Here is a 13446-nt window from a genome sequence, read left to right as displayed (position 1 = left end):
AATCCAATCGAATAGTTTGTCTCTCTTTTTTTTATGGAAAGATACACCGAAATGGTCTTTAGGCCTCAATTAATTGAGCTATGGTATTTTGGTTTGGTTTTTTTTTTTTCTGAAAGGGGTTTGGAACCCAGCCTAACTGAAATGCTTAGCCCCACTCCCGATTTCATTTATTAAATTAAAATTTTGCATGGGGGGGGGGGGGGGGGGGTGGGGGGCATATAACCTGAACCCCGAGCTACATACGAAATATTACATAGATCCTCTGTCACATCCCGACCCTTATATTTTTACCTTATTTACTAGCTTGATTATAATAAGAATTTTACCGTCTCCGTCATTGAGTTAATAGTTTAATTGGTCCCTAGAGGAGTTTCGGGGACGATTATGTGCGGAGGATTATTCGTAGGAGAAAGTTACGACGACGGTAAAAATAGTAAATTTTAGCTAGTAAAAGGTAATTTTTATTCGGGTATTATTTTTCGGGGTGTTTTATTTTTGGAGTTGGGTTGTTTAAAGGTGTGGACCGGGTTTGGAGAGGCCCAAACCCATCTCTCTTTCTCTCTCTTTCTTCTCTCTCTCTCTCCCCCGATTTCCTCCCGAGCCCCTCCCCCGCCGGAAACTTCTTGCCGTCCGTACGCCGCCGTCCGGCCACCATCTGCCGCCGCTCCGGTCCCAAACTGACTGCCTCCGACCCAGCTTCCATTCTAAGCCGATGAGAGGAGCCCTAGCGCCACCGTGAGAGAGCGGTGCCGCCCGAAAGGTTTGACTGCCTAGAGCTTCCGGTCGCCGGAACTCCCTCCTCCGGCCACCAAAACCGGTGATCCTTTGCTCGTTTTGTAGCCCTCCTCCCGTGCAGCAACCCCTCCAATCAGCTCACTCCCTCTTGAGTTAGGTAAGGAGAAATGTGGAGTTGAAATTTCTAGGGCTTTTAGGTGTTTGTGTTCGATTGCCCTAGTTAGGCTTGGATTTTGGGTTAGTGCTGGTCAGAAAAGTTGTAGAGCATGGTGAGGAGATTATTCTGTCAAAATTTCATAGGTTTTGGAGGTCGCCGGAATTGGCCTCCGGCCGCTGCTGCCGGCGGAGCCGCCGCCGGTTGGGAGATTTTAATGTTGTTAAATTTGGAATATTAAGGGGAGTTTATTGAAGTGAGTTATGGAATTTTTGGATGAGTTTTGGATAGGTTTATGAATTTTCGAAGTTAATATTTTTGGCGGTTAATTTATGTAGAATCCGGCCGTTGGATTAAAGTTGTTTAAACTGTGGGAAGGTGTAGTTACGGCTGCTGGTTCTAGGGTTGAAATGTGGACCATTTCGAAGTTAAGCAATGATGAGCGTGTTAATGGCTCTCGGTTAATTTCTGCCTATTTTGTGTAAATATTTGGAATTTCGGCTGGGAACTTAATATTATATTTGGAACAGGTCGTGAGGAGGCTCGAGCTGACGAGGCCCCAGATCGACATCAGGCTTAGGCCTAATTTGTGAGTGGACTTTTGTTTTAAATAATGTGCATGGGAAATAATTTATGTTGTTGGAGAATAACCGAAATTGAGAATTTCGGTGAGTATATATATATATATCCATATGTAGATGATTATGAGAATAATATGTATATGAGAGAATGCTAGCTAGCTATACGTGCTTTTCCACCATACTGAGGTAAAATTCCATTATGGTGCGACGTGAGCGTTAGACGCAATCGTCGTAGCCCTATATAAAAATAATAATTTATATAGGGGATATGCGCGTATATTTATACACCGTCTTTTCCACCATAATGAGGTAAATGTCATTATGGTGCGACGTGAGCGTTAGACGCAAGCGTCGTAGCCTTGTGTGAATTTTCTATTTGTTTTTGTTGTTTCAAGAAAATTCATACAAGGGATATGACGAGTGTAATACATACATATTTTATTTTAGCCTGAGAGGCTCTATTTTATTGAGCGTTGGAGACTGGCCGGAGCTAGTCATGAAATTTCAAGTTTTCGTGTTGAGTGTTTTGAGCTGTCGCATGCAGCATATTTTTCTATGGAAAAGAAAAATTGGGAAAGCATAAAGAATTATTTCATTTATTTTATTTTTGTCCACTCACTCTAACGTGTTCAAATGTTTCCCCTGGGCCCTTCGTTTTAAAATGCCCAGTCTGCAGAGTTCGGGTTGGATCTAGTAGGAGACGAGGCATAGTCACTCACATTTCCATCACTTTTCATCAGTAGGTTACCTGTTTAACCTACCTATGGTTTCTTTTTCCGCTAGTGTTTAGTAGCTCTGAATACTTGGGTTTAATGTATATTATTTCGGTTGTGGGTGAAGACTTGTTGACGTCTTAGAATATTTGTTGGAGGATTTATGTTATCTTTTGGATAATTATATTTGATGTTTGGATAATGTTGTGTTGTTGGTGGTAGTTGTATTTGGGGAGCACGTAGGCTCCAGGAGTTAAGGTTTGATTAAAATTTTTGGAAGTGTTTGCAGGTTTTCTTTAGGAAGGGTTGTCCATTTTCAAGGGAGGTTATGCCGATTTTTCGGTAATATCTTTCTTGGAGGTGGTCCCCGCACGTTTTACTTCGGGTTTCAGGGTGAAATTCGGGGTGGGTCGTGTTATCCTCATAGAGAACATCCTGAATAATAGCAGGTGTCTCATCTAGACTGAAAACATCAAACTTATTGCATCTAGCAAAGTGGGCTAATCTATTTGCCACACTATTTGCTTCACGACAAACATGTTACAAGTGAAAGAAACTAAAATCACCAACATACCTTTGGCAGTCCTCTATAATTCTTCTTGTAATAGAGAGATCGTCATCGGTGTTTTGAAGTGCATGTACCAAGTTCACGCAATCACTTTCTACTTCAACATCTTGCCACCCTTGCTGAATACATATTAACATACCCGCTCTAAGAGCTTCCGCTTCCATATGAAAAGCTGACAAGGCATATTGAAAAGGCCTAGCAAATGTAGCAACACACTCTCCAGCATAGTCTCTAATTACCACACCCACACCTCCATTGCCAATTTCCTGAGCAAAACTTCCATCTATATTCACCTTGAGTTGACTATGTGGTAGGTTATTGTTTTCCAGGCCAAAATAAGTCAATTTTTAGACAACAGCTTTTTTTTTAGTTAGTTTTTTCTTTGTTGTTTTTTAGGCTCTTTGAGTTGTATCGGAGCTTTGCTCCTAGTTGACCAGCGTTGGACTTGTTTTGAAGTTTTAACTCCCGCTTGTCCCATTGGTCAAGATCAATATTGGCTTTTCGCTAGATGAAATATATCTATTATTTTTAATATTTTATATTACATAACTTTCATTTCAACTATCGATCATACTTAAAGCTAATGCATGATATGATGGCCAATGGAATCTAAGAGAAGGCAGAGAGCTCTGCAGCTTTCGGGTGAGTTCGACTCACAAAACACTCGTTATAACATTTTGAGTTGTCTAACTGATAAAAAAAAATTATTCAAAATGGCATTTCTCAATAATTCAGGCACCATTTTGGGTATTTCTAATCATTCCAATATATGCTACATAAGCGACTTTAACAGAAAAAATAACTAGGTACAAAAAAGTACATTTCACAAAGTTCAAGTACCATTTTAGGTTTTTACCTTAGACTGTGTTTGGATGAGGAAAAAAATGAAGGAATTTAATTGAAAATAAGGATTTCACAATTTTTAAATACCAATTTTCTTATTTGGCATTATTAGGTAAGCCAAGAATTCTTAAATCTCGAGGGAATTGAAAATAATTGAATTCATTGTTTAAATTCCTTACTTGAATTTCCACCAAAATTTGCAGGATTCAACTTTCATTTCCGAAACAAGACATTTTAAAAGTTTACTTTTTATATTTATTTTCAATTTTCTTAATTTATCACACACCTTAAATCCTAAATAAAGATAACCGAACAATGAAAATTGTAATTAATAGAATTTCAATCAGAATTTCTCAAAATTTTAGAAAACTCTCATCTAAACACAACTTTAGAAAATTGAATCATTCCATTGCAAGGTTTGAACATTGCAGTAGCATTTACATTTTTCATTTTAATTTCGCTCCTTTAATGAGTTTTATGTATTTCATAATAATCTTTCTCAAAAAATAAAGAATAAAAAAGCAGAGTCGCCCGAGAATCACGGAATGCATACGCAGACTCCACGTGTGTACTATAACCTGTAGAAGACAGAAGGAGGGGTGTGTGTGTTCGAGTGTTTTATCATACATCAGGCATGAAATAGTTTTAACTACAAGTCTATATAACATTCCACCCTTGATTGCTCACAGTGTAGCCAGTCAAAAGAATCACTGAAAAAATTGTTATTTTGAGTGGTTGGCTTATACTTTAAGCTCTCTCTCAATTCAACATTGGCTGCCTCTGGCAACAACCCAATATAGTGAGTGTGAGACGACCTAGGACCAAGACCCATTTTAACCCCAACCCGTCAACCCATCATCATCATTTCACTCGTGAGTCAAGGAAGCACTCAACTTTGATCCATTTACGATGAGTCGTTGAGTTGTAGGAGGTCTGGGAAAGACCCAACGGGTATTTGTTCTGTTTGCTTCAAGAATGAGGAGTTTTGAGCCACACCCAATTCAGGTCCAGGTCTGATCTGTGAACCCTTTGCATCTTTTTTGATTCTGAAGCAGAGGGTCTTGCAGGAATTTCGATTTTGTCTGATTTGCTTGCTTCTGCTTCATTTGTGAGATTCAGAATTGTGTGTGTTGTGAATTGTGAGGATTGTGCATATATCTAAGCATAGATTTGTTGTAGCTCTGTATGGAATTTCTTGATTGTTAGTGGAATTCTCATACTCATGTCATCCGAGTCGTGTGGCTCCAGCTTGCTTCTGGCTCTGTCAGATGATTTGTTTTCCATTATCACATGTTCCCTGTCACTTAAGGACATATGTAATCTGGGGCTATGCTGCCGGAATTTGTATGAACTTGTGGACTGTGAGAAGGTCTGGCTTACTCAGTGTGAGCTGGTTGGGATAGTCCCTCTTCAAGACCTCATTGAGTGGCGAAAGGCTGTCTCGTCTTACAAGGCGCTGTGCCGCTTTCTGTTTAGTGTTCAGCCTCTTATGGGAATATGGGTTCACCAGAATCCAGAGCTTGGGAATGTAGTCTATGTCATGCCTGGTTTTGTCTCTGTTGTTGGGTGCCGTGTGATACCTCAAGAGCTTGGCCCTTTAGGGATCGAAGATGGCCCTATTTTGTGGGCTCCTGTGTTTGAAATTATTTGTGATTTTGATGGTTCCACAGCATTTCTTCTGCATGGGAGGGAGAAAGGAGGTATCTATGTGTATCCTGGTTTAGTGAAACATGTTGGCAGGTCGTGTAATGTGCTGTTGCTTGAGATTGAACCTAGACAACTGAAACATGGGAGCAAATTGTTATTGCATAGCCAGAGTTTTGTTCATTATCCGGATACGGAGCTGTCAAAGAATATTTGTAGGTTGAATAGTGGACTCTCAAGGTCACAGGGGGTGTCTGGACAGGGTGAAACATTGGTGCCCTTCAGTCGATTGGGATTCAGTGACAGAAGAAAATTGCTGGATGTTGTTACAAACCAAATTCGTCTAAAGGTTCCTAGTGTAGCAATTGGTCCACTCTTTCCTCGGTTGAGGGACAATGAGGAGAACTTTCAGAAGGATATGGTGCTCTTATCTGAACGGAGATCAATGCTACTTCAAATGCTCAAGCTTGGTGAAGGTTACATGGATTCAAAGGGAAGTAGTCAACTGCCATTTGATCCTACTCAGCTGCAATTGAATGGGTTCAGAAAGAGTCCTGGTCAAACAAGTGATTTTCATAATATTATTAGCGAGGACGCTAGTCACAGACAGAGCTCCAGGCGGAAATCTATTGGCAGGTACTTTAAGGATAGTCTCAATCAAATCCTGGGAAAGTCAATCTCATTCAATGGCAACTCAAAGAATGGTTCTTCCAGCAGTGAGAGTAAGTATGCATCCCTTCCTGAGTTTCTGAGTTCAAGTGATACAATAGGACTGACTTTACATGCTTCAACTGTCAAGTTATCTTCTTATCGCGCATGGCCAAACATGCATGACAGTCGCTTTGCCATTTACAAATTGCCCTTGCGTACCCCAAGTGTTGATCACGAGTATGCTGGTTTATGGGGAGGGACTTTTGGTTGGCCCCCTGGGAAGCCCACCAAAGATAAGCCCGGAAAGGCTCTCTTCTTTCTTTTACTTTCTTATGAGGAGTGCCAGGGGCAACAACAGCTGATTGCAACCAAAATTTTAGAGGGTACACACTATGTTCTGCATCCTAATGGCTCAGCAATGTTTATAGTGAACATGGATGAACCTTCAACTGATCCATTCCCTTGGGATACTGATGTCGATTCCCTTACTGTGAATATTAAGCATGCTCTGAAAGGCGAGGGTATTGCAAATGGTTATGGTTTTAGATATCCAGGCTCGAAACCAGGTTCCCTCTTTGTATTTCAAGATGGTCACCTTGCCTTCATTTGGAAGGAGTCTAGGGCTGTCTTGACTTTGCAGAGGCTCAACTTGCAAGAACTTTTGAGAAAAGGCGAAAGGGTGCCTGCGCTTCCTCCGATTGCTAACTTTTCATATTTGACCAAGTCTTACTCAAACGTGTTTGCTGAGTTCCCTCACACCTCAAGTACTTGGGCATCAGCAAGGTATGCTTCCCCTGGACATGCTTGTAATATTGCTCTTCTTCCCCAATCGCAGACTCACTTAACTCATTTATCATCATTTGCTTGCTTATACTCTTTGTGCAACTGTATAAACAGGGAGGACCAATCTGACGCCCTAGGTGAAAACCTAAGATGAAGCAAGAAGCGTAATTTCAAAAAGCCATAAGGTAATACTGCAAAGATTCTATTAAAAATGAGTGTTAATTTACATTACGATTTTGTTAAGAACTGCAGAAAACAAAACAAACAAAAAAATTACAAAATTAAACTTAGTTTTTTATCGTACTTATAATTTGAGCTAGGAGGAGATACTGAGAGAGGATGTTCATGCAACTGGTAAGCTTGAGATTGAGATGTTATGATTGATTCAAATAAAAAAAGACACAAATATCAAAGAGGGAGGGGGTACCAAGAGAGATGAGTGAGAGATGTATTCTAAGAGGCTTGGCATGGATTAGATAATTTTGTTGGATTAATGCATCGACAGTGAGATAAAAACGAGATCTTGGTTATTTTTTTCTTTTTCTTTGTATTACTTCTGTAATTTAATATTATGCAACCATACAGTTGTTTCCTTTCTGTAACTATAATTTCTTGAATCAATGCTCTTTTGAGGTGAGAGTCACATACATGTTTTCTTCCAGGTAACGATATTTTTAAACACTTGACGGATATTCGGAACACATAGAAAGCGGCATACACTGCACCCTCGTTTTAATCGAAAACAGAAGGCTATATGATGTACAAAGAGAAAGATAAGGCTGGGAACATCTCAGATGCTGATGATGGCTGGGTGAGAAGGCATACATATGAGCTCGTGTTGTGCATGACATGTGTTCTGAATTTGTACGAGGACTCCGATGACAATAAGGTGACATATACCTAGTTTTTTTCTACGATTTATGTACATTTTTTTTTAGGATAATAAGTCAGCATAGCTTTTAAGCGGTGGAACCGAGAACTCCTGCCATTATACGAGTGAAAGAAATCATGTGTAAGGTATTTTTAATAAATTTTCATTATACAAATGAAAGCAATCATTTTTCAATAGTTTCTATGAAATACAAAATTACACTTCATCTCATCCTCCAAAATAAAATCATCCAAGGAAACTTTAGTGTAGGTTTTTCGGTAGCTGGAATTTGAGTAGACACCTTGTTAGCTAGTGACCAGGCCCTCTGGGGCTTTGTCCTGAAGCTAGTTGTTGAAGCCAGCATTCCATGGTGTACTTGGCCTTCTCATAGACCAAAGACGCCGGAGATGAGTATGTCTCCAAATGATTAGTACCCATGAAGTCCCCCTGTGGCATTCTAGTTGCTTGAACCTGAGCAAACTGACTGAAGAGGGCCAGTAGTGTTATAATGAATAATAGGCTACTCATCCTGTGGAAGTTCATCTTAATTTCAAACGTTTTGGGTTTCAACCTCTTCAGGGAAAGACTGAGTGGGAAATGATTGAAATGGAGAGGGTTGTTAGTGGCTAGTGCACAAGTAGTGCTTTATAGTTTGGTGAAATAGCTGTTCTTTGTTGATCAACTCGTTGTTGACCATGGAGTTCTAAAACTGGGTGTGAAAGAATTCACTCATATGACTTCAATTGCTCATGTCAAAACACTTGAGAACACAGATTGGCTTTGGTCACTTTGGGGAAAGCCATCAGATAAACTTTAGATGGTTATCGATTCCGGCCCGAGCTTGGAGTTTTGAATTGGCTACCCACCTGATTGATCTTCAGGTTCTTGTTTTTGAAGGGACCAAAAGCCACAAGGATGCTACCAAATCTTGTATCCACATCATATCGTCTATATCCTCAGTCCCTCACCATCAACGAAAGCAAACCATGTGACTGATTCCGTGAGCCGATCATTGTAGATCTAAGCGCTACTGTATCGTAACTCACTAGGTAATTGAGCATTCAGAATGCTGCCTGCCAAGAAATGCTACAACTTTGGATCACAAAAGCAACATCAAACATAGAAAGGCAGACATCCTGCGTCCATTGCATATGCTTCAAGGATAAAACTCGAAAGAGATGCCAAAGGTAAAAAGTATGTAGGCCTTCTAGTGTTCTACTAGTAATACACTGATGCAACTTAATTATTTGATAGCTGTGGGCTTCCTTGTTAATTCATTATACAACCAAGACTTGCTGCTGCTGGTGCTTGACAGAGCATAAAGAGCTACCCTAAATAATATGCAGCTTTGTTGAGTTTCCAGACTCAACATGCTAAGGATTAGATGCATTTTGTTTCAATCTGGAAATTTGACAAGGAATGTTGATCCGGGCATGGTGTACCTGGCCTTCTCGTGACCAAAGAGGCTTGGGAGGGGTATGTTTCCAAATGATTACCACCCTCAAAATCCACCGGTGGCAGTGGTTGCTTGAACCTGAGCAAAATGACTGAAGATGGCCAATAGTGTTATAATGGATACTAGTTCATTTTCATTTCAAACGTTCTGGGTTTTGATCTCTTCAGAGAAAGAAAAATGTGGGAAATGACTGGTTTGGCAATAGAAATGGGAAATGATTGAAATGGAGAGATTTTTAGTGGCATAGTGCAGAAGTAGTGCTTTACAATAGTATGGTGAAATAGCTGTACATTGTTGATCAACTCGTTGTTGACCAAGGAGTTCTGAAACCGGCTGTGAATGAATTTAGGCCATCTCCAGTAATAGAGGCTATAGAGCCAAATCCTAAATTTTGGTCTTATTTTGATCTCCAACAAGAACTCAAAAGAGGGCCAAAGGGCCATAAAAGGGCCAAAGGGCCATAAAAGGGCCAAAGGGCCATCAAAAGGGCCAAACATAGCCTTTTGGCTAGCTCGGGCCAAACCAAATTGTGGTCCCAAATGAAATTAAAAAAGCTAAAAGTATGCATGTTGGTTGATTGATGAATACTCAAATTATAACAATTGTCAACTTTCTATTGGATTTTTTCATTCTCATCTCATTACAACCGGTAAATTCTCTCGACCCAAAATTCATATGGCTAATATCTTATTTTATTAATATAATAGTTAATTTAAATATTAGTAATTTGGTCCAAATTCAAATAATATTATAATAAAATAAATTTATAAGTGAGAAATTATATGGTACATATCCCTATGTGATACAATGTGACAATATATTTGTATTTAAAGTGAAAAATATTAAAAAGTATAATGTAAAATCATAAAATATTCAAAAGAGCTAAAATTTGGCTCTCTCTTATTAGAGATCATTTAGAAGTCTATAAATAAAAAATAATATTTTTGAAGGCTAAATTATAGCCCTGGTCTAACTCATGACCTCAATTGCTCATTTCAATTTCTTGAGAACAAAGATTGGCTTTGGTCATTTTGCGGAATCAGATAATCTTGGATGGGTTATCAATTCCTGCCGGAGCTCGGAGTATTTGAATCGACTACCCACGTGATTCATCTTCAGGACAAAGCAAAAAATGTCCAAATTGTTTTAAGGAAGCCACAAGGATGCTACCTAAACTTGGATCAACATTGTATCGACTATAATAAGCTCATTATGAATGCACCCTATACAAGAACAGAAGTAGGAGTTGTAGACTAGCTACCACCCAGACACATTCTCACCGTCAATGAAAGCGAACCATGTACCTCCATTGTGTGAGCCGATCGAAGCACTGTAGATCGCAACTCATTGAGGAAATGGAGCATTCAGACTACTCCCTGCCAAGAAAAGCTACGACTTTGGATCACAAAAGCAACGTCAAAATATTCCTTATATGGCATTTGCTATAAGGATAAAACTCATACGAAATGGCAAGGATAGAAAACAAATGTAGGATTTCTACTATTAGAACACTGGAGATCAAAAAACGCTGGCTTTTTGCTGCAGATGAAGATTTATAGGCCTTCCACTATACAAACGTTAATAATTCATTGTCAAGAATGTGCCTGTAAAGCAAAACTTAGAAGTCCTTGGCTTTCCGTCTCAATTCATTAAGCTCTTTCTCAATCTCAAAATCCTTAAATGGATATGCCTTGTACGACGGATCAACAGTTCTGCCAGGTGGAAGCTCTCCTTTCTGTAGGGCACAACAAAGGAAAGAAAAGTTCATTGAAAAGGGTTTTCTCCGATTTGATTTCGTATCTATCTTCTTTCATCTCTATTGGATTGGAGATCATACTTAGTCCAACCAGAAATTCAATATAGATATATACCGCATAACATAATAACATATATCTATTACTATTATAATAGATATAATATATTATATATACATGTCCCTATTTCTATCATTTTTAGTTCGCACGTTTGAATACTTGAACGGCGATTCTTTGTTTTTTCGTCTTAGGTTTCGCCTTTCCGAATGAAACCGTAGGACTGTTTCATTATGATCTGGAGTGCACTTTTCTTTTAATTCGTATCCTTTTCTTAGGGCAGATCATAATAAAAAATAAAAAAAATGACAAAGGACAATTTAGTATTATTAATTTATTACTTTCATTAAAAGCCATAACTAATCGACATAACTAATCAAATAGATATAATTAATCAATTAATCATTCCGTTAATTTATAATTTAGAATTCTTTTTTAAAATGGATTTATATTTATTTATATTTTTATATTTATTTATAGTAAAATTTCAAAAAACAATATTAAATATGTATATTAAATATGTAATGTAATAGTCAAAAAATCTTAGTCTCTAATTAATTAAACAAATTAAGATATTTATTATTGATAAACATATATTTGAGAAATAGATCTAAATTAATATATCAAAATGAAATGTTTTTGAAAATGAGATTTTCCATTTTTATTCGTTTCTATAGTTGAATTTTTCTACATTTATATCATATTTATTATGAATTAACTAAGAATAAACAGTTAAGATCTCAATAGCAGTACTAAATTAGTATACGTCTACAATTTATATTACGTGAGCCCGCTTAGCTCAGAGGTTAGAGCATCGCATTTGTAATGCGATGGTCATCGGTTCGATTCCGATAGTCAGCTTTTCTCCATTTGTTTTAGTTTTTAGATAATTGATAATAGGAAATCTAAAGTTATAAGCTTCTTTGCCCTTTCCTAAAGGTCACCGAGCCCCCTCTATTATTTCATAGAAACTTCCAATTTTTAATTAAAAAAAAAATTTGGATTGGAGGGGCTTCGTCTCTGTAGAACAAATCAATCAAGAAAAGTGACCTTCATTTTTTTTTATATAATACAATTATATATACAATATTTCGATAAGGTCCGACTATTGATACAATTCCTTTAATTATTCTATTCTTTGTAATACTTCAGTAAATTAGTAAATTTCGCTTCATTTATCATATTTTAGTTTAGTTTTAATTTTGGTTTTTGAAATTTCATAAAAAAAGGAGTCTTTATGTCGCGTTACAGAGGACCTCGTTTCAAAAAAATTCGCTGTCTGGGGGCTTTACCGGGGCTAACTAGTAAAAAGCCTAGAGCCGGAAGCGATCTTCGAACCCAATCACGCCCCGGCAAAAAATCGCAATATCGTATTCGCTTAGAAGAAAAACAAAAATTTCACTTTCATTATGGTCTTACGGAACAATAATTACTTAAATACGTTCGTATCGCCGGAAAAGCCAAAGGGTCAACAGGTCAGGTTTTACTACAATTACTTGAAATGCGTTTAGATAACATCCTTCTTCGATTGGGTATGGCTTCGACTATTCCTCAAGCCCGCCAATTAGTTAACCACAGACATATTTTAGTTAATGGTCGTATAGTAGATATACCAAGTTATCGATGCAAACCCAGAGATATTATTACGGTGAGAGATGAGCAAAAATCTAAGGCTCTGATTCAAAATTATCTTGGTTCATCTCCCCCTGAGGAATTACCAAAACATTTGACTCTTGACCTATTCCAATATAAAGGATTAGTCAATCAAATAATAGATAGTAAGTCGGTCGGTTTGAAAATAAATGAATTGCTAGTTGTAGAATATTACTCTCGTCAAACTTAATCCTAACTAAAATACCAAGGGTTCGGCAAATTTTGCCCCCGCTTGCTTAAGTAAAGGAGCAAAATTAACTTTCACCTACGATTTTATGGTCATTTTTGCGTACTGATCACCTCGCTGTCTCTCGCATTTCAAATCACTCCACGATATCACTGATTCAAAATTCCACAATAGAATAAAAAAAAATAGGAGAAATAATTGAGAGAGAGAGAGAGAGTGGTGGCTTACCGGAGCCGGTGGAAGTGACACGGCGGTGGAGAGGCTCTGCAACTTCGTCTGCAGCTAAATAGTTTTAACCGGGGTGTTTATTATGTACAAGGCTGTTGGTAACTTTTGTTTTACCAATTGGTTATTGAAATTTTTCACTTTTACCCTAAACTTTCACATCCAAAGGGATCGAGTACAATATTTTATTTTATTTCGAGTACAGCTGTTTAATATAAATCCTTATGTAATTGGGATAGATTCGTGTATATTTATAGGACTAAGTTGGCATAATCATCTCATTCTTCTTTTCGTTCTCTACAAACTTTGCTTCTCTTTTCTTTGTCTACAAACTTTGCTTTCGTTTTCATCGATCAACCATGAAAAGACGCTGCTCAGACTCGTCGTCATCCACCTCTGTTTGGAGGATCAAAGCCAACCACCCAGAAGATGATTCAGACACGACTAAGCTTCTTGCACGAAAAGTGGCCGATCATTATAGTGTGAGGAGAAACCAAACTCTCCAAGAAAGAGAAGCCAGTCCCATCATCCACTTAAGGAAGCTCAACAACTGGATCAAGAGTGTCCTAAT

At 38.1% G+C, this 13446-nt stretch overlaps 2 protein-coding genes and 1 non-coding gene across 3 annotated transcripts in view; all 3 read left to right on the top strand.

Moving 5' to 3' along the window:
• The first annotated feature begins 4676 nt into the window (after positions 1–4676).
• Positions 4677–7739, top strand: LOC101303844 (F-box protein At5g39450-like). Its single transcript, XM_004288094.1, has 3 exons — positions 4677–6672; positions 6787–6857; positions 7335–7739. Exons 1-2 carry the CDS (start codon positions 4817–4819, stop codon positions 6824–6826), a joined length of 1896 nt encoding a protein of 631 aa, XP_004288142.1. The 5' UTR covers positions 4677–4816; the 3' UTR covers positions 6827–6857; positions 7335–7739.
• Positions 7740–11598: 3859 nt separating this feature from the next.
• On the top strand, positions 11599–11671 carry TRNAT-UGU. The gene has a single exon. It is a non-coding gene; the product is annotated as a tRNA-Thr (tRNA).
• Positions 11672–13234: 1563 nt separating this feature from the next.
• Positions 13235–13446, top strand: part of LOC101294607 (mRNA cap guanine-N7 methyltransferase 1-like) — a 1210-nt gene continuing 998 nt past the window's right edge. The window contains exon 1 of the mRNA XM_004289243.1: positions 13235–13438. Coding sequence (XP_004289291.1) covers positions 13235–13438 — 204 coding nt within the window. The remainder of the gene's footprint in view (positions 13439–13446) is intronic.

The sequence above is a fragment of the Fragaria vesca genome, linkage group LG1 (assembly GCF_000184155.1).
Source record: "Fragaria vesca subsp. vesca linkage group LG1, FraVesHawaii_1.0, whole genome shotgun sequence".
NCBI classification, from domain to species: Eukaryota; Viridiplantae; Streptophyta; class Magnoliopsida; order Rosales; family Rosaceae; genus Fragaria; species Fragaria vesca.
This window is presented reverse-complemented; position numbering and strand designations above follow the sequence as displayed.

Bases quoted from the DNA above. Each gene is read 5' to 3' on its own strand.
- LOC101303844 (XM_004288094.1), top strand. From the start codon at position 4,817: ATGTCATCCGAGTCGTGTGGCTCCAGCTTGCTTCTGGCTCTGTCAGAT. The intron at 6,673-6,786 runs GTATGCTTCCCC...CTGTATAAACAG, and splicing joins AGTACTTGGGCATCAGCAAG to GGAGGACCAATCTGACGCCC.